Genomic DNA, 21,163 nt, shown 5'->3' on the forward strand with positions numbered 1-21,163 from the left:
ACATGAAGCACTAGTTTCCCTTTTCATGGAGTAAAGAGAATTTCAGATGCAACTCACTCCTGTGCAAAGGAGCCCATGCAGCACGGACGTAAGTCACACTTATGCCCTATTTTGAGGTTTGAAGTGGGACTTAAATTGTGCAGAGGCCTGGAGCTGGCCCTCTGCATTTCACTCTGACTCATTGTGCAAAAGCACCAGAACATTTCACCTAGGTGATGTATCCAAAATGTAATGAACCATACAGGAGAGAAGCAAGAGATGCAAGCCCGTGATCAGACATACAGGACGCTGTCCAGTGTGAGCCGCCTTCTAATTCCAGTTCTCTTTTTATCCTTCTAGCCACTAAAAATGTTTCTGTGTATTCAAGGCCCACTACAAACCAAACTCTGGGCCAAAGTCTGACCTCAGTTACACCAGTGTAAATCCAGACTGATTCCACTGAAGTCAATGGAGTTACTTTGGATTTACACCAACGTAACTGAAATCAGATTCTGGCCCAGGAGGTCTTAGCAGTGGGTGTGCAACCTATACTTAAAATGACAAAACTGCAACCTGCAGCCACTATGGAAGAACAGTTTCAAAGTACACGCGGTTCTGGCATTGATCTCTAGCAATTCAGGGCAGGCTTTTCTTTACTGTAAAGAATGGTGTATTTCTAGAGAATAATACATAGCCCTTTTCACCAGTAGATCTCAGAGTGCTTTTAAAGGTCAGTTTCATTAGCTCCGTTTTACAGATGGGGGAAACTGAGGCACGGATCAAGGAAGTGATTTCTCAAGGTCATCCAGCAGGTCAGTGGCAGAGCAGGGAATAGAAACCAGGTCTCCTGAGTTCCGGCCCAGTGCTCTATGCACTAGGCCAAAAGGAAATGGGATAACTTAGCTCCAATATCAGCAGTTTTTGAAACTGAACTTTCAGTTACTTTCCATTTAGATGTTGATCCCTTTGTAACTTTTGATTTGGGAGATGCTATGACTTCTATCAATGGAGGTTTTATCACTCTCCTTTAGCCTCATACTAGCCACTGGCTCTTCAGTCTTTGTAAGCTTTTACAGCCATTTGTGCACATGTCAAAAATAATCTTCACTGAGACTTTTTACACCCCAAGCAAACTATATCCCTGGAGTCGGAACAAAACAAACTCCTGTATTCAAGCACCCAAAGTTGTTATAATATTATAATAGAATAGTGCCAGTCAGAGATCAGGGCCCCATTGTGCTAGGTACCATATATACATGTAATGAAAAGATAGCGCCTGCCCCAAAGAACTTACAGTCAGAGGTTCTGATCCTGCAATTCATTGTATGTGAATATGTGCTGACCTCATGTAGAGGCCTTTGAAGTGAACGGGATTCTGTGTGGTCACTGCACTGCAATGAATTTTAGTATCAGGATGTAAAAATATGACAAGAGAACAGGAGGATTTAGCAAAGGGGAGCACAGGGCATCAGTGATTAGCCTAAGAAGCAGCAGTCCAAGAGCACATTAGCCATTTGCATAGGCGCACGGTCCATGTTTGAAATGCACCTGCAAATCTGAAAGTATTTTAAAAAACGAACAGACAGGATTTCCATGGCACAAAAGCAAGGTACTTTATTGTCATGTAGGAGTTTGGGTAAGGCATGGAACATGCAGCCCAGAACATTGTGAAATACTTTATAGTGAGAGTCTATAAAAGCAAGGTTTAAAGGGAGGAAATGAGTCAGTGCCTTGGAGGATGGGAGGGAGAGAGTTATACTAGCTAAGGTATATACAGTAAGCAAGCATCCCCACCTGAACTGCAAAAAGACAGGGAAAGGGGTGGAACTCTCCAGAGACATTGAAGTCAATGAGAGTCCTTCTGAAAAGAGACTAAGGGGGGATATGATAGAGATATATAAAATCATGAGTGATGTGGAGAAAGTGACTAAGGAAAAGTTATTTACTTGTTCCCATAATATAAGAACTAGGGGCCACCAAATGAAATTAATGGGCAGCAGGTTTAAAACAAATAAAAGGAAGTTCTTCTTCACAGAGCGCACAGTCAACCTGTGGAACTGCTTGCCTGAGGAGGTTGTGAAGGTTAGGACTATAACAGGGTTTAAAAGAGAACTAGATAAATTCATGGAGGTTAATTCCATTAAAGGCTATTAGCCAGGATGGGTAAGGAATGGTGTCCCTAGCCTCTGTTTGTCAGAGGGTGGAGATGGATGCCAGGAGAGAGATCACTTGATCATTACCTGTTAGGTTCACTCCCTCTGGGGCACCTGGCATTGGCCACTGTTGGTAGACAGGATACTGGGTTGGATGGACCTTTGGTCTGACCCAGTATGGCCGTTCTTATGTTCACTGGGCTTTGGAGCAGGCTATGCCTGACCAGAAAGTCCCAAAAGCTGGAATTAAAGCCAAAGTATCATAGAATGGAGTCAAAGTAGTGAGTCCATTGATGTTATAAGCTGCATTTTGACACAAAAGCCTTTTTTAACTTCCTGAAGAAAGCACCTTTCTGTCTGAAATGTCTAGAGCTCTTTCTCAGATAAGAATGTAAGAATGGTCATATTAGGTCAAACCAATGGTCCATCTAGTGCAGTATCCTGTCTACTGACAGTGGCCACTGCCATATGCTTCAGAATGAACAGAACAGGGCAATTACTGAATGATCCATCCCCTATCATCCAGTCCCAGCTTCTGGCATTCAGAGGCATAGGGACACCCAGAGCATGGGGTTGCCTCCCTGACCATCTTGGCAAATAGCCATTGATGGACGTATCCTCCATAATGGTGAGGACAAAATTTGGGGGAGGGGAGGGGAGGGGAAGTTTCAGGTTAATTAGACGTGCTGTTTCTGAGTTATGAGACTGACAATTTGTGGGTTTTTACTTTTTGAGAAGCATATCTCGAAATGGTTTATTCTAAACACTTCAGATTCATTTTCTATCTATATTTATCCTCCATCAGTACTAATGTGCTGGACTCTTTAATAATGCTGGGTGGAATGCTGGAGATAATTAGGAGAGAAAATATAGAAAATCTGGTCCAATATGCCATTTTAGGGATGCTAAAGCGAGCCATTATTTATTCTTTGTTCTTTTGTTTCACAGTCCTAGACCAACCAACATCCTTGTATTGCACATAAATCCCAAAGGGAAATCCTGACCCACTGAAGCCTGAGTTTTTTTCTTAATTTCTTAAAATAAGCCATGGCAGGATGTGCATTAGTGTAGCAGTAAACTCTGAGCAGATGCATACAAGAATAGCAATAAGCTATGATAGGGAGTGACATCCTCACCTGCACTCTGACCCCTTTACACCACATAAAAGGGCTGGGATGGTGTAAAGGTGCACCAAAAGCCCCATTTGTAGCTGGGAGAGGATTCTCCCACTACAAGCACTGTGGAAGACAGCCATTCAACTGCCTTTTGAAGACCCTTTTGCAAGCCCTAGTGTAGGGGGAATGGTGATGGGGGTGGGCTTTGGAGGTGGAGTAATTATTCTGGATAATTTTATTCTGGAACAGAGTGTCCACACAGGGGAATTATACCCAGTAAGCTCTTTGAGGAGGGAACCGTCTTTTTTTTTCTGTTTATACAGCACCTAGCACAACTGGGTCATGGTCCATGACTAGAGCTCATAGGCACTATTGTAATACAAATAATAATAAATTCACTATTATACAACAGTTATTCTGCTATAGCTATGCTGGTCAAATTCCCTGTGCAGACTAGTCTTCAGTTACACCAGGGGCCCCAGAGCAGCCCAAGTTGTGGAAGACCATCTTCCCTCACAACCTCCCCCTGCCCCATGCACCACAAGAGTAGGAATTCTGTGCTGCTCCTTTTAGAGGCGCAACATGGGATTTCACCTAGTGTGTGCATCAGTACAGCAGTAACCCATGACAGACTATGCACTGCTGGACTATTGGTATATTGCAACATGGGTATAGCTCAGTGTTTCTCAAACTGGGGTCCCTCTAGGGCAGTGGTCTCCAAAGTGGGGTGCACAAGAGGATCTTTCAGGGTGCGTGGCAGGAGGAGCGCCGCTGGAGCAGCGCCGCTTTGACAGTTCGGGCGGGGTTTTTTTTTGCTTCGGCAGTTCAGGCTTTTTTTTTTTTGCTTGGGGCGGCAAAAATGGTAGAGCCGGCTCTGCGGCGCAGCAGGGGGTGCGTGCTCAAAAATTTTTTACTGATAGGGGTGCGCTATCAAGTGTTCGGAGACCACTGCTCTAGGGGGTTCATGGGCCCCTCTGATCAACTCCTCCCCCTCCCTCCCTCAACTCTTCCCCCTCCCTCCTACTGCCTCCTGCACACCCGGGGAACAGCTCTTCCGCGGTGTGCAGGACGCACTGGGAGGAAGGGGGAGAAGCGGGGATGGGGCATGCTCGGGGGAGGGGGTGGAAAGAGGAGGGGAAGAGGAGGAGCAGGGGTGGAGCGGGAACAGAAAGAGGTGGGGTAGGTGTAGGGCCTTGGGGGAAGGGGTGGAGCGGGGGCGGGGCCTGGAGCTGAGCAGAGGACTTGGGGGGAGGGTCCGCGAAAAATTTTAAATCAAAATGGGGGTCCTCGGGTTGCTGAAGTTTGATAACTGGTGGTATATCTCATGCCTTTAGCCACCTGAAAAGCATACCCATCGCCTATTAGGATGCACATGCTAGAGTGGTTTATTGCTATTTTGCATTTCATTTTTTAACAAAACATTGACAAAACAGTTTATGGGCTTCTACTAGCATGTAGTGAAAAACAGTCCCTATGAGAAGATAAGCGAAAGTAATAAGGAAGGGTTACGCATACCTTCTCTCTACTATTTTAACTAGATAGGTTGTTTATTTTTTTTCAAACCCTTTCTTTTTTTTCAGGTTCCTTGGGTCCCTTCTTCCCAAACGCAATACCCCCCGAAGCTCCGTTGCCCCTTCTGCAGTACTTTGTTGCCCAGAAGCCAGCTTCAACTCATTTTCTTTTATAAAAGTTAAGTACAGAATATGGAACCAGCCCCTGTTTGGCTTTTACAGTAGACAGTGAGATCAAAGGTCTGAAAGAGCCACAAACTGATACCTGGTATTTGATGGGGAGGGGAAGACAGTTTGAAACGATCACTTTTTCTCCTTCCCCACCCCAGCTACCTCACTGAGCCCCAACCCCAAATGGTGTCTTAATATCTCTGTGCACCCCTTCCCCCGTAACACAATGGGCATAGTGATTTTCTCGGTCCGATCCAGCATCCATCGAAGTCATTAACTCCTACTGACTTCAATGGGCATCGGATCAGATTCTCTGTGTAGTTCATGAGGAGGTACCAGCTGTGCACCACTGGCCAATCAGAATGTTTATTTGACCTCTGCCCCATCCAGGCTGGGGTGCTTGTTGGGTGAGCTGTTATAACCACTAGCACTGGGGAAATGCAGCTTACGTTGCCAGCCAAGCTCTTGCAGGGGAGAAATGGCCTTTAGATCAGTGTTTAAGATGAGTTTAATTTAGGGACCTGAGTAAAGGCTCCCAGTTGAGTTTCTAAAGAATAATAAAGAGGCAAGGAGTGGAGTGGCAAGAGGAATAGGTAGGCAGACGGAGAAAGAAGAATTTTATTTTGGGAGTCTAGAAAGATAATATGGATTTTTCACTCAAAGAGCAGTCAGGTAAATTGGCAAACCTTCTAAGTCTCACTTGTCTTAGGGCTGTATTTTTGTAAAAGTCATCTGTATGTCTGATCGTTAGTTCTTAACAGAGAAGCTTTCACCATTTTCAAAAGCACTAAAATGATCTTAGGCCTGGTTTATACTTCATTTTGCTGGCATAACTACGTCAGTTAGGAGTTTGAATGAAAAAAATCACACCCCAACCAATATGCTAGCTAAGGCCCTAACATAGTTGCAGTTATTTTGGCAAAAAAGCCCCTTTGCTGGTATAATTTATTTCATTTGGGGAACTGGTATAAACTATACTGGCTAAAAAGCATTCTTTTGCCAGTAAAAGCTCCATTCACTCAGGGAGGGTTTGCCAATATAGCTGTACTGTATAACTGTACTGGCAAATCCTTTCTAGTGTAGACAAGGCCTTACACTGGTATACTGCATCTACCCTGGGGCTTTTACCAGCATATCTATGTCGGTAAAAGAATCAGACATGTAGCTATGACAGTAATACATTAAGTGTAGACCAAGCCTTAGCAGTAGGACTTTTCTTACACTACCTGTGGCAAAGAACTGTGACTTGGCATGATATATTATCTTAGACCCTGATCCTGCAACCATTTAAGCAGATGCTTAACATTATGCTTGTGAGTAATTACGGGATTCTGCAGGCACAGGGGTCCACCCATGTGTATGATCGCACAGGACTGGGACTCTAAGGGAATGATTTTCCTATTGGTGGTGCTCCTGGATTGAGAGGAGCCTCTGCACTTGGGCCAGAAATATCAGCCATAGTCTTTTGATCCATTAGCAGTATAATACTACAGTATTTTTACAAATTTTTTTTAATCATTTTTCAACTAAGCTTGTGCTCGGGTTATAGAAATCCTTCTTTCTTCCTTGCACAGAAACTCTAGGGAAATCAGAGTTTCCTTGAGATTGACGTTTCAGACACAACCTTACCAGCAGCACACTACAGTAAAAAGGGAAAGGCAGTTTCTCTAAGCCTTTTCTCAGAAACACCTTTCTGCCATCTCTCACTTCTCCTGTCTCAAAAACAAACCCCGTGTTGTTTTGGAAACCTGAAACAAAAATGACTCAGACTGAGTCTGACTCATACACAGTGGAGCTACTGCTTCTTCTGCAGCTGCCAAGTCACCTCTGGGAAGAAATACACAGGGTTTCCCTATAGCACACAGCGAATCTGGTGGATTGAACCAATAGGGGGTGGTTTGCTATAATCGCACCAAAGTAGGTAAAAATGAGGGTTCCTTCCCACATCTTTTCGCTGATGATCCTCCTCCTCCTCCGCTTCCCCCACCTCTCTCCTCCCCTTCTCTCCTTGCCTCACACTCCCTGCTCGCCTCACTCCGTGCCTGCTTCCACCCTGCCTCCCCCTTCCCTGCCCTGCCTGCTTCCACCCTGCCTCCCCTCTCACCCCTGCCTGCTTCCACCCTGCCTCCCCTTCCCTGCCTCCCCTCGCACCCCTGCCTCCCCCTCCCCTGACTGCTTCCACCCTGCCTCCCCTCCCACCCCTGCCTGCTTCCACCCTGCCTCCCCTTCCCTGCCTCCCCTCGCACCCCTGCCTCCCCCTCCCCTGACTGCTTCCACCCTGCCTCCCCTCCCACCCCTGCCTGCTTCCACCCTGCCTCCCCCTTCCCTGCCTCCCCCTCCCCTGCCTGCTTCCACCCTGCATCCCCTCCCACCCCTGCCTGCCTCCCCCTTCCCTGCCTCCCCTCGCACCCCTGCCTCCCCCTCCCCTGCCTTCCCCTTCCCTGCCTGCCTGCTTCCACCCCTGCCTCCCCCGCCTCCCATCACTGCTTCCACCCTGCCTCCCCCCACGTCATGCCGCCTCCCCCATCGTCTCTCTCTCCTCAGTCCCTGCCGGCCTCTGCCTCACCTGGGGGCACGTAGCCCCCTCCAACGGCCCTGCCATTGGCTGGCGGGCACGTGAGCCCACCTGGCAGCGCCTTGTCTGATTGGCAGCCCGCCGGCCCCTCCTCCCTATATAAGGGCCCCGCCCCAGGGTGGTGGAAATCAGAGCGCGGCGCAGAGTAGGTCGCGTTCGAGCGCTGCCAGCAGGGCTCCCCCCCCAGCAACCGTTTCCTCCAGGCACGGCGGCGTGACGTCGGCAGCGCTTCCGCCCGGCTCGCGCCTCTCTCTCGCTCCTTCCTGTTCCCGCGCCTCGCCCAGCAGCAGCACCGAGTGAGGCAGCCGCTCCCCGGACTCCGAGCCCCGCCAGCCCCGCCGAGACCATGGTGAGAATCCGGGCAGCGCCCGCCGGGGGACCCGGGCTGTGCACTGGCTATCCACCCTCCTCATGAGCGACAGCACCGTCCGCCGTATCCCGGCCCCTTCCATCGCTTCTTCCCACCTTCCCCCCCGCCCCGCCGATGGTACCGCCCGCCACGGAGCCTGGGGCGATGGAGCTTTCCGCTCCCTGGTTCGGCGACCCCCTCCTCAGCCGATGGTACCTCCCTCCACCCTTTATACGCGCTGGCGCCGGCGCATCTATCGCGGCCGGCTGGGGGTGGGGGGCGCGCGCAGCGTCATCTCCCTGCCGCTCCGCGTGGCTCCTCAGGCTTCCATCCTCCCCTCGTCGTAGGGCGTGTCCCCTCCGAGGCGCTGCGGATGGGCCCTGCCCTTCCCGCCTGGCCGTGAGGGGCGGGGAGCTGGCGGGCGCCCCCGGGGGTGAGGCGGAGCGCCGGCCTGGCCCGTCCCAGCCCGCTCCCCCGGCGCAGCCCTGCGCCAACCCCCCCACCCCCGTTGGTTGTGGCTGGGTACGGGGGGGCAGAGGGCGGCGGCCTGGAAGAGGAGGGGCGGGGGTGCTGGGGGAAGAGGGAGCCGGAGGTGTGACTGCCCCCCCTCCCCCCCACACACACCCCCGCGCGCGCTTCTCCCGGGCCAGCGCGATGGCTCCTCTGTGCGGACGGGACCTGCCCCGGCAGCACGTGGGGACGCGGCCGGAGCCGTTCCCGGGGTGGGGGGAGGGGAGATGTTCACCCTTCGGTTGGTGGCGGGCAGCGCTGGCCTGGCTGCCCGCCCGCCCTCCCGGGGCAGGCTCGCTGGTGCCCCGGGATCGCTGGGTCGGTGTCTGTGCCCCGGGCACCTCGCTGCGGGGACACTGACTCCAGGCTAACATCTGGTGGGTAAGGCGTTGGCACGGGTCGTTTGCGCATTGACAGCTGGGACGTCTCCAGTCCCTCTCATCCAATGGCTGACTTGGGAGGAATCCAGGGGCTTATTTGCTTTCAGCCGTCTACTCCTGTACATGTGAAAACTTGACTTCAGGGTTTGGTTTTCCCGTGAGAGTAATGTTCATTGCCCAATGTTAAACTTATACAACTTACTTTTGAAATTCTTAAACTCTGTAGGCAAAAATCTAATCACCTGTTATGGGGGAGGCGGGGTTAATGAATACCCTACTTGTCAGGTTTAAAAAAAAAAAAAAACAACCTTTGCTCCCCATGTAATTAGCTATGCAGAATTTAAGAAGGAATTAAACTTTAAAAAGTTTCTAGGCTGTGACTCTCCTAATGCTAGTAGACTCCAACTGAAAAGGCTAGTTGGAGAGACATTACATGTTGGGATGATAACTTGTACTGAGGCCTTGATTTGCTGCTTCAGCTGAATATAGGTTCAGTTTACAGTTCACTATGAAACTTGATCTGGTTGAAATCTTTTTTAAAGAAAACTAGCATCTAGCTACAAAAGGACTTCTTCAGAGGTCATCCAAAAGAATGCTTGACTGTGTTTAACCAGGCAGTCTCTAGTCTGTAACTTATTAAACCTATTTAAAGAGCATTCTTCCTCAAAGCTGTTTCTGTTCTCATTTGAGATTATAGTGAAGTTAGAAAGCTGTATGCATGTTGTGTTGTCATAGAAATGACTGTCTCAAAACCAGAACTATGACTCACCAGAGAATGTCTTCTCACATCTCTAGCTGACTACTAACAATTCTCTCTATTAATTATTACTGTGTGTTCCAGTATACTGGGTGGGGTGATCAAGCCTCTTTGATTCTAATTAATCAGTTTTGTTGTCTGAAATCAACTTTTAATAGCCAGTAGAAGGGTGAGAGGTAAATCAACTTTACTATAGTAAACTCTCAAGCATAACCTCTTTAATGCTGCCACTCCATTGAAACTTCAAGGCTGTTAACTGATGTACCTACTAGACAAAGATTGTATTGCCATACTTTGTTGGTCTGTGTAGTGCAGCTTTACAGTGAAGTGCTGAAAATAAAAATTGAAGTAAATATAGAAATGTGCTGAATAGACATTGACTTGCTGCTGCTTCTCTCCCTGTCCTTAATCTGCTATAGGAGTAACTTTCATAAATCAGAAAGGGTTTTCTGTGAGTGGGACAGGGGAGAGTTGGCATTAGCTTTGGGCTTAGTTCAGTTTCTGTTAGCTTTGCTGTTCACCTTTATGGCTTTGTCTGCAGTAGAGCTTGAAGTGCTACCGGGCCACAAACTAATGAGGTTTACAACTACGGTGTTAGCTACTCTGTTGATAAATGCTACCTTAGGCTGAGCCTAGGATAAACCACACACTTGTCCTGGAACAATATTTGAATTGTCTAGATTAGTATTTACGAATGCTAGCTAATTTGAATCTGTTCCTAATTTACACTCATTTAAAACAGGGCTACAAAGCATATAATAGTAGCTTTCCAAACACTTCCATCTATATAGCTAATAAAATACTTAACTGCTTTGTGCACGGCCTGTTGGTGGAGTGTACTACTGTCCCTTCACTGCCTCGTGTAAAAACAGGTTACAGAGGAAATCTTTGTCTAGAACAGCACCTACAAGATAGGATCTTGCTAATGGGAGTACTGTAGGAAGGAACTAAAATTCTGACAGTTGCTTTCAGAAACTAATTAATTAAACTTTTCAGTCCATTTTAAGAATGTGTAGTTCTCATTTGGACTAAACTTGATATTAAACATTGAGGTTTCCTTAAAGGAGAATTAAAAAATAAGTGTGGCTCTTGTTCTTTGTGGAAAATGCTGAAACTGGCTTGTTCAATCAAGTCTATACCTGTACTGCAGCATGGAAAATCCAGTTTAGAATTACTGTATTTGATGAAGATCTTGAAACTTATTGTCGCTGTACAAGCTTAATGTTTGCTTCTAACATAGCAATGTATGATTGAGAGTTGTTATAAGGTCCCAAAATCTTTCATGAGAAATTAGTTTTTGTGATGGTGGCCTCCATGTTGGAGCAAGGTCCAATTTAAAGATGCCTCCAACAAAAGACAAACATGCTTTAAGACTGTAGTGCTCCTATTGTAGAGCACTGGGTTGTCCTCCTGTGTGGATTACTGCACCTTACAAGATCTGTGTTCTCAGCTCATAAACATATGCGTTTGACTAATGACCTCTAGAAACGTTCTCACTCTTGAAACAGCCTTCAGAATACCTTGGTGATCATTTTAGTGCTTTTGAAAATGGTGAAAGCTTTGCAAAGGCGTTGGCTAATAATTCTTAAAGCCTATAATACCTATAACTAGGCTTGGCAAGATTAGACTTTTATTAGTAAATGTTGGTAAACATTAATTTTGCCGTACCTAGAAATGGGCAAAAATACTTCCATTGATTGAAATCTACATATAAGCAAAGTGAGAAATGCTTCTCAAACTTGGTTTGATTTAGGAATATTTATTTTTTTATGTGATTTTGTGTTAACAGCAATAAAGCCTACTTTTTGAATCTCAACTCGGGTGACCAGATGTCCCGGTTTTATAGGGACAGTCCCGATTTTGGGGTCTTTTTCTTCTATAGGCTCCTATTACCCTGCACCCCGTCCCGATTTTTCACACTTGCTGTCTGGACACCCTAATCTCAACATCTGCCATAATTAATTCTGAGCCCCATGATTTCCCACAACTGTGTTTTAAAAAAAAAAAAAAAATTAAATCAACAATGGCTTTTAAATAAACATAATTCTGCCAAGATTACCTTATAGACTTTGTGGGCTACCTTGTGATGTACTGACAACATGTGTGATAGGACGCTTTTGACCAGCTGTGTTTTGGGACTAGGCATGCACTCTGCATGTCCTTGCATACACTCCAGAGTATCGCCATTCTTTGACAAGCTCCCACGGGAAGCTGGGGCTTACTTGAGAGGTAACTGGTAGCCAGAACTTTGCTCCAAGCAGCCCTGGATGTCTCTGATACAGCAGTCTTGTCTCTTTCTACAGCTATCGCCATGAAAAGGGCATCCTGATTACAATACTCAGGGATTCAGAGAAATTCAAATAACTGAAAAGGGGAGACCTTTAAAGAACCATATCTTTTATGCCCTTCAGATGAGTTGTTACATGCCCTAAAGGTTTCTAGGATCACACCAAAATCCCTGGGTATCTATAAATCTGCTACCAAGGCAATCTTTTTAGATACCAGGGACAGTTCAGACAGAACTTCCTCCTCATGGCAATAGAGGCCTGCTGACTAACCTGTGGTGAAGTCTAACTCCTGTAAAAGAGACCTAAATCATTCTTCTACCAGCATCCTCATGTACTCCAACAGCATTCTTCTCTACACCCCATTTTTGGGTGCCACAATTCTCATTTTTCTCTGGCATGGGCTGGGATTACTTCACACCAGTGGGTACTGGAGATATGCCATACAATCTCTGACCACCTTCAGGGACTGACCTCATGATCCAACTGATGGAAGTGGATTCCTTCAGCTAGGAGTGATGGAGTAACTCCAGGAATTCAGAGGGAAGGGTTTCTATTCCAGCTATTTCCTAATCTTCCTCTGCCTTTGTCTAGCTAGTAAGATCTCTTATTGGTAGACAAGGCTGGATGGAGACTTGACTCTGGTTTGGAAAGAGACTAGGTTAATACAAAGTGACTTATTCGATAGGCAAATCATGCCAGCCAGGCTAGGATATGATGTACAGAAAAACTTTGTACTTTTTGCTGCTTTATGATTTGTAAATAATGGTCTCTCTCACACTTAACGGCAGTTACCTTAAATGTGATATGCAAACAATCATATTAACTGCATGCATGTGTTCTAAGCAATGTGGACTACCTATATACCTAACTGAGTGAAAATATTTGCTTATTGGAAAAAAAGATTCAGCTCTTAAGTTCAGTTGTACACAGAGCCTGAAAGCTACATTCCTCAAGCATGCCTAGCCAAATATAGAAGGAATGAGTAGAGAAACAAGCTGCCCCCCCCCCCCCCCAAATCATCTTTGTGCAAAACTCCCAAGTAGCTTAAAGGCTTCTTGGCTCCTCTGCAGTTGAGAAGGGGGAAAGATTAATTTAAGCTTTTATTATTATTTTTGGCATAAAAAATCAAATACCTTAAAGGAAAACCCTAAGGTTCCTAGCCCAGGGTTTTGTTGGGAAGCACTAGCTTCAATGCAACTTTGGACACAATGGAATGCAGAATTCTGAGCTATAAATCCAGTCTGCCAGATGTCTGGTATGTGTACCCTATCTTGAACTTGCTTTCCAAATGCAAACTTTCTTCCCAAATTCTAATATCCTTACAGAAATGCATAGGTTTTGGTGGCAACTTGCAGGGGCTCTCTAACTTCAAAACACTGTACTAAAGGAATAACTCTAGTTTTAGATTTTGTGCAAGGTTTTAGGGCACTTGCTGAACATAATTAAAGAAAGCAAAATGTGGGAAGCTGACATGGCTGTCATGTACAACCTTTATCTGCATCCATCAAGATGGGGTGTGGGGGACAGGAGGGAGACTTTTCCTTTTAAAAAAAAAAAAAAAAAGTCTCTTGCTTTTAGTACATAGTGGTAGTTAAGTAAGGCATTCCTCTAGCACAAGACATCAGAGCATCAGGGTGCAAGGTGTAGGAAAAGTGCTACTATCTCAGGAAAGAGATGAGAAATGGGCTGCATCACTGTCATGCATTCTTGTTACCTAATGCATCTCTTGTATATTAGCAGACCTCATGTGCCTGCAGTAGTCTAGACAGGTGTACAGGCTGGTGTTGCAAGAATTCGCAAACGTTCGTGCCACAGCTCCCTCTGGGCTCATCTCTGGAACTCAGTATTCAGGTTGGCTTTGCACAAACGAACTCTCAATTTTAACCATCTACTTTGAAAACTCTGGGCAGCCAAGCCTGGATTAACTAGTGTGTATGTGGTGCACTTGTACAGGGCCCCCATCTCTGGCAGGGCTCAGGAGCACCAGGCCAAAAAAGGGAGGGGCAGCTGGTGGTTTGAGAGTCGCATCCAGCTTGTCAGATCCCTTTATTTGGTCCGCTACCCTGTGTGCTGCAAGGGAGGTATTCTCTCCCCGCCCACCTCCAATTTCAGCATGTTGCTCTTGCATCCTCCACCTCCACTTGTGTGACTGGCTCCTGGCCATAGAAGGCATGCTGCTGTGAGAGTGCTTCTATCGCTCTGGTAGCAGTCAACGCTGGCCAGCTGCTGCTGGGAGTGCTTTGTTGATCCGGTAGCAGCTGGCGCTGCCTCACTGCTGTGAGAGCTGTTTGCTCGGATGCTTTCTTGCATTTTTTTCCCTCATCTCCTGACACCCCACTCCCAACCTGCAGTTTGGGAACTATTGTGCTATTTAATAGCAGCACATGAGACGTGCTTCCCTTCATGCTTTCCATTATATAACATCCATGTTGCATGGAAATTAGTATTGCGAATCTATTCCTAACTAATGTAGAACTTTATCCTTTTTAAAGAACTCAGTGCTCTTCCTGTGTCTCCTCCTTCTTGCATTTTTACCACCTGGCCCCCTCTCTCCTAGGTTCTTCCACCCTTGTAATGAGAGATGGTTTGTCTTTCCTTTCCTCCTTCTAGTAGGGTTGCTAGCAAGGTGGGGAGGGGGTTTCAAATGCTTTAACAGGCTTGAGGGCTCTTGCAGTGGGCACCTGTAGAAGCAGATCAGGCTGGACTCATGCCTCTGTTCTTTGTTCTGGGAATCAGTCAAAATTTGTCTTCGTCTACATGATAAATCAGAATATATTCCAGTGGTGGCTTGGCCTTGCCTCACACAAGTACCAGCCGCTTTGCATTTTAAATAAGCAGCCATAAGTCTAGAACTTGGCTAACAATTTTGATGCCCAAGATGGAGTAAAATGGAGTTTTTTCACTAGATCTGTGCTAGTCCTGCAGTGTTAACCGTAGCATTGCTCCATTTCGTTTGCCAAGTCAAGACCGCATAGATACTGATGTGTGCAATATGCACTCCTCTGACCTGAACACCAGTAGTGAGCAGCTATGGAAGATCAGTGTTCCAAATGCTGGGGAAATTTTTCTCCTCCAAAGAATCCATTGTTCAGGAGACTGGGAAAACTCACTTAACTAAAAGATGTGCAGAGGTCTGATTGGGGCCAAGGCAGTAGTAATCCCCATTGCAGTAATCTGCGTGTGCTTTCATAGAACTGGAGCTTCCTACTGCAATTAAAACTGGCTGTCTTCTTTAAAGAAAACTTACCCAGCCCTGTTGGCTGCTGCAAAGCTTACATCCTCTGGGAGAGAGCCGTTCAACAGCAGTTGTTAAACAATCAACTTGAGTTCCCAAATTTAACCCTCTTAACCCTTTTTGAATCTTCAATAACTTGCCGGACGTGTTGGATTTCTTTGTAAGGAAACAAGTAGTTTCCTGCCTCTACGTGAATTACTGGCTCTACGCAATAAACAAGAATCTTCTGCTCTTGGCTGTATTGAGACTCACAGCTCTACTGTAGCTTTTCTCTGGTCTTCTAAGGTTAAGTGTTTTTATCCAAAGTGATAGCAGTAAGATCACTAGCAGGTCTGGGTTTAGGAAAGCAGGTCAGTGTGGGAGCTGGAGCCAAGGTTGAGGGTTCATAAGAGAAGCCATATGGCTTTTGCCACTTCCATATGTAATGTAGGGAATGAAGAGTACTGTCCATTTCAAATTTCATAGGCCACAAGTTCTAAACATTGAAGCAACTTGCAACTTTAACTGGAAATGTAAGTGCCTACTGTAATGTTTACATAGTAGACTATCCTGAAACAGATTCTGTTGCCCACTTCTAGGTGGCTTATCTCTAAATGCTGCTCTCAGGATGGCACTTCAGATTTCACATGAAGAAATCCCAGCTACAGGGAATGAGCGAGATTTCAGGTGGTATCTACCAGCATGGCAGATGTCTGAACAAGGGAATTAACATGTATTCAGTGAGACTACAGTTTAGTAGCTGAGTAACTTGAATCAATTCATTTTCTTGCTTGTGGGGAGAGGGAACAACGAGGGGTCAAGTTAAATCCTTAAAGGCTCTTTGTCTCACTGAAAAGCAGGGCTTTATTCCCTCTCCATTTCCCTATGATATGTACTGTCTCTTACTGCTAGCCTTGCAGATTCAACCTGGCATCTGAAAGGCAAGTGTTTTTTTTTTTTTTCATACTTCAGTGCACTAATAAAGATTATGCGGGCTTTATCACCTCTGGGGTCTTCAAATCATGCTCTTGGTGACAACCATGCAACTCTGCTTCATCAGTAGGCTTGCACAGGTGCATTCTAACCGATTAGAATTGTGCAAACAACTCTTAATGCAAAGCCACAGACAGCATGGCTTTATTTCTTCCTTTGCAAGAATACCTCATTAAACAAGACTTAAAATACACACCTGAGGCAGATGTGAGTAAGAAGGTGCCGTGTTAGTCACATTAGAGTACCTACCTTAAATGGGTACCAAACTGAAATCCGTCTAAGCTGGTACCAGTGACTTTAAACACTGCGTCTGGAGTCTCTTAATGACTTCCATAGTGCTACAATTGAACTAGCATGTCTCTTAACAATATTTTTCTCTCCTCTTGCTATGAAAGACCCCTACAAACAAGTGGCAATACTCTAGATAAACAGGGCTGTCAAATGCATACAAAAGAAACCTTTCTCTAACCTCAGTCCTAAATGTTAATCAACTGCTTTGTAACACTAGCTGCACTTGATTGTTTGGTAACTCTGATTTAGGTGCTCACAATATGGTGTAATATTGCAGCCTACCAAGGGCACTGTAATAATCAAAGGGTGCTCACATGTGCTGAACTCAGATGTGTGAACATGTAGTCTCTCAAATCATTACAAGGATGAAGAGGTTTAACACTCAAATGTCAGGCTCATTACACTGAAGCATGTATCATTTTGAACAGATTAGATTAGACTGAAGCATGTCTAGCAGTCCTCTTCTACTGCTCTAGCCTAAATGATATCTATGTGGGAATACCTCAGGATGATCCACACTGACAACTTTCTTGAGAGAAGTATGCCCTGATGGACAAACTTAGAGCTGTCGGGGCCACACATGCATCTACTGCACAGAGTATATGTAGAACAGTAGGGATAACCCCAAACCATCCTTCAGTTCTGAAGGAGCAGCAGGCTTTTAGTCTATTTTAGACAGTTCCTTTTATTCCCTCTTAATGTCTTTTACCTTTAAATCTTGGTGACTATATGTGGGAGGCCCCTGATGTGGCTGAGTTTGTGGCATAGATGGGCCATGTAAGAGGATTCTATTATGTAGTCCAAATTCCCTGTTGCATTAGTTTAACTAAGAGCCAGCAGCAAACCAAAGAACTAGGAAACTTATCAACCAGTTTCCAGAGATCTTCTAACTAACCCTTTAATAAAAATGACATTTTCTTTAAGTAACTTCAACACAGACTTGTCACTCACTCTAGTCAGATCTTGAGCCTAAAACCCAGCATTTTTCATAAACCCGTTTTGCTCCAGTACACCACTTCTAAACCTGAACCCCACATGTGTGACTATACATGTAGAATCTGATAGCGCCGCTTTACTTTCCTGTAGGCTAGAAATGGCTAGCCAAAATAGTGGCAAGTTAAGACTTGTCAAATAGCTAAAGAATGTTGTCTCAAAATGACTGCCTGGTAAACGCTACTTTTGGTGTTTCCAAAAGATCAGACATAAACATTCACTTCAAGATTATCAGTTAAACAGACCTCTGGAGCTACAAGTTCCTGTCCCTCAGTAGAAAGCCTTCAGTGCAAGCAGGATCTTCCTTCCCCATCGGTCAGTTTTCAAAAACGTAGCTTATGTGCATTAGGAACTATGATTTTTAAAAGCTAACTGTAGTCAGAATGGGAGACTTAGTTTAGACCCTGTCTTTCCTATATAAACTTCTGGTGTTAACTACTTCAGGCTTTCTGTATCTGCCACTCAAGCCTTTGATACTCTAGGAAGTATTGCTTGTCTTCTAGCCTCATCAGCCTAATGCATTATGGTGAGGGTATGCAGGAGTTATATTAAGTGCCTAGTCCAGGACTGAAATTGACTTAAAGCATTTTCTGTCATAGGCATCAGGAGTACAAGTGGCTGATGAAGTATGCCGTATCTTTTATGACATGAAAGTTCGGAAGTGCTCCACGCCTGAGGAAATCAAGAAAAGGAAGAAGGCAGTTATCTTTTGTCTCAGTGAAGACAAAAAGTGCATTGTTGTGGAAGAAGGCAAAGAAATCCTGGTGGGAGATATTGGCGTAACAGTTTCTGATCCTTTCAAGCAGTTTGTGCAGATGCTCCCTGAAAAGGATTGCCGTTATGCCTTGTATGATGCAAGCTTTGAAACAAAGGAATCAAAAAAAGAAGAGTTGATGTTCGTCCTGTGGTAAGCTGGAAATGTGGCTTATATGTGTGACTTGGTCTCTTGGCTTACCCAATGTACATACCTACCTGCCATGCCTGGCCTGTACACAGGGTCTATATTAATGTGTAAGACACTGAAATGTGATGACACTCATCTGGTCCAATATATTGCATGCAGTTTAGGTGGGTGTCAAATGTTCATAAACTTGTAGGGCTACTGCTTCAGTCACCTGAGTCTGTAGGTCTTAAGATTCTGATATCTGTTGGATATTGAACATCATTGTCTTAACTACTTTCCTCTTGGTATATCCAACTAGGGCACCAGACCAAGCGCCTCTCAAGAGTAAGATGATCTATGCAAGCTCTAAGGATGCAATCAAAAAGAAATTTCAAGGTATGTAATACAGGCAACACTTCCTGACTTGGCCCAATTAAATCTGTCTTGCACCATAGGACTGCTGACACACAGGACTTAACTGTTGCTAATTGACTAGTGTTTATTTAGAAATACCAGTCGAAGATGACTACTTAGCAAGTGAAACTTCTTGAAACATGATTAAAACACAGCACAGCAGAAAAGTGTTCGGATTGCATGTGCAGTAGAACTGCATTTTGAAGAGTGAGCCAAGACCAACATGCCATCTTAGAGCAGATCTGTCAAAATGTGGGGAGCGGGGGGGGAAATAAGTACAGACACTGTTCTGCTTAGTGTTCAATGGCATAACTTGGGAATGGGGAGAGGGGGTAAAAATTTTACTACTAAATTGGATCTTGGCAGCTGTCCATGTGGCTCAGGGTATTTCAGTCCTGCATTCAGTGAGATGCTGAACATTCTATAGCAAACCTTACGACATTGCTCTTTAAAGGTGTAAGTAGCCGAGTAAGCAACCAAGATGCTATCCTGGGTTACTAAGGCATAGTCAGCGACCGTAATCACTAGTGGAGCAGGACTGCATACCCTGATGTTTGTTGTTGTATTATGACCCCTTAATCTTCACCTTCACGCTTCCTAAATTTTTCCACTGATTAATATGTAAACTCACTAAAATAGTTTGGAGTGAACATGTATTGGCACCTAAGCCTAAACTTGCTCCAGGCTTACACTAGTCTGCAGGGGCAGAACGGGACAAGAATGCAGCAGCGCTGAACAACCAGTTGGGGTTCACAGGTAGCCTGCACAGTCCAAAAAACGAATTGGCATTGGTCAGGGAGTGGTCCTGAATGTAGTACATGCAGGAGTTAAAGCCACCCTCCATAGGAAGGAGCACATATATTGCCATTTCCAGTGCATTTGTCATCTCCTCTCCAAACTAGCAAGGCCTTGCAGGTACAGAGAGGTGACTTAATCTTCTCTTCACTACTTCACTGAATTTGGTCTATGTATCTATTTTGAATTTTGGCTTTTTTAGCCATTTATTAAAAGCTTGCTTTTGAGATCCCCCAGTCCCTAATCCCTCTCTGTGAGCGTGGCTTCCCTGTTACCTAGTCCATGGCTCTTCAACTGCACACATCCAGGGTCCCGTGCCACTTCAGTGGGTTTTTTATAATGCTGAAACTCCCAGCTTCACTCCAGCAAAATCTGCAACTGGGAAGACCAAAACATACACATCCAGTTCAAGTATCCGATGCCCTAACATGTCCAAATGCCTCGAGTACTTAGTGATGTGCAAGCACTGATACTGAAATTCAATGGCACTTGAGCACCTAAATCCCTTGGGCTCTTAACATTCTAGGCGGGACTGTGATGTACTTGAATTCCTGTGAATTGTTGACTACCTGCTCAGACACTTTTAGCTACATATACAAGTTTCTAATGAGAATTACTATCATATGGGAGAACTTGTGAATCACTGAATTTTTTTTTGCCTTTCTTCTAGGCATAAAGCATGAATGTCAAGCAAATGGGCCAGAGGACCTTAACCGAGCTTACATTGCCGATAAGCTAGGAGGCTCCCTAATCGTAGCTTTTGAAGGATGTCCTGTGTAGCTGCCATACAGTGCCACAACTCTACAAGCATTCCATGTTTTAATATATCAATTATGTAAAGCAAACATTCTAAACCAGGGTTTCACTAATGGTAGGGAAGCTGTCTGTCTTGTAGAATAAAGTAGACTTTGGAGACGTAGTTATGTACAAATGATCCTAAATAAATCAAGTTTAAGGATTTCTCTTGCCTGAGCAGTCTTATCACAAACAAGTTGAATATTGAACTCTGGCTTCAGTACTGCATAGTGAGGGGGGGGGAGGGGGAGATGATCTAAATTGTAGCAAACATCACAATCTTAAATTTTCTCTGTAGCCATCAGCCAAGTCACAGCTTTTTTTCTTCCTGGCTAGTGTCTTAGGACAAGATTAATACAACTTTATTAAATGTCATATGCTAAAAGGAATGCTGTCTGTCATCTTAACCCTTCAGTGTACTGCTCAAAACTCCTCTTTTAGGTTTAAACACATCAAGTTCTGGTGTACCCTAGCAAATAGCTAAAATCAAAGTACAAAAAGGCACTTTACAAGAAATGGTTTAGGATTATTTCCCCAGGAAACTCATGGTCTTTTATTTGTGTGTCTGAAAGCTCCCTTGTTGTGCATTCTGATAACTGATTTAGAACAGTTCTGTGTTCACATAGTGCAAGCTCTATAGTACTAAATCTCTGCTAAATCAAACTTGTACACCAATACTGACAAGTCAACTTAAATGTCAATCAGAAGCTCTTGTTTCATTTGTGCCATAGATGATGATAGGGTTCTGGAGGGACCATTTTAACTCACCTAAGCAATGTTCTGAACCTCTGATCTGATTCAGGCCAGTGGAATAGGGATGTGTAAACTACTCCATGTTTCTCAAGCTTGGAATTGAGCCATTTTCATTACACTGGTTTGAGCTAAACTGCTGTAGGGACTTGTAGAGACTTCTCAACCCTGTTTCCGTAGAAATCTGTAGTCAGACTTCAAAGCATATTACTTGCAGCTGCCTTTCAATAGATGCAGAGACCATTCC

At 45.1% G+C, this 21,163-nt stretch overlaps 1 protein-coding gene across 1 annotated transcript; it reads left to right on the forward strand.

Annotated features, from left to right (window-relative positions):
• The first annotated feature begins 7,720 nt into the window (after positions 1-7,720).
• DSTN (destrin, actin depolymerizing factor) lies at positions 7,721-20,329 on the forward strand. Its single transcript, XM_065400873.1, has 4 exons — positions 7,721-7,853; positions 17,879-18,186; positions 18,482-18,558; positions 20,042-20,329. Exons 1-4 carry the CDS (start codon positions 7,851-7,853, stop codon positions 20,149-20,151), a joined length of 498 nt encoding a protein of 165 aa, XP_065256945.1. The 5' UTR covers positions 7,721-7,850; the 3' UTR covers positions 20,152-20,329.
• The last annotated feature ends 834 nt before the right edge of the window (positions 20,330-21,163 follow it).

The sequence above is a fragment of the Emys orbicularis genome, chromosome 3 (assembly GCF_028017835.1).
Source record: "Emys orbicularis isolate rEmyOrb1 chromosome 3, rEmyOrb1.hap1, whole genome shotgun sequence".
In the NCBI taxonomy this organism is placed as follows: domain Eukaryota; kingdom Metazoa; phylum Chordata; order Testudines; family Emydidae; genus Emys; species Emys orbicularis.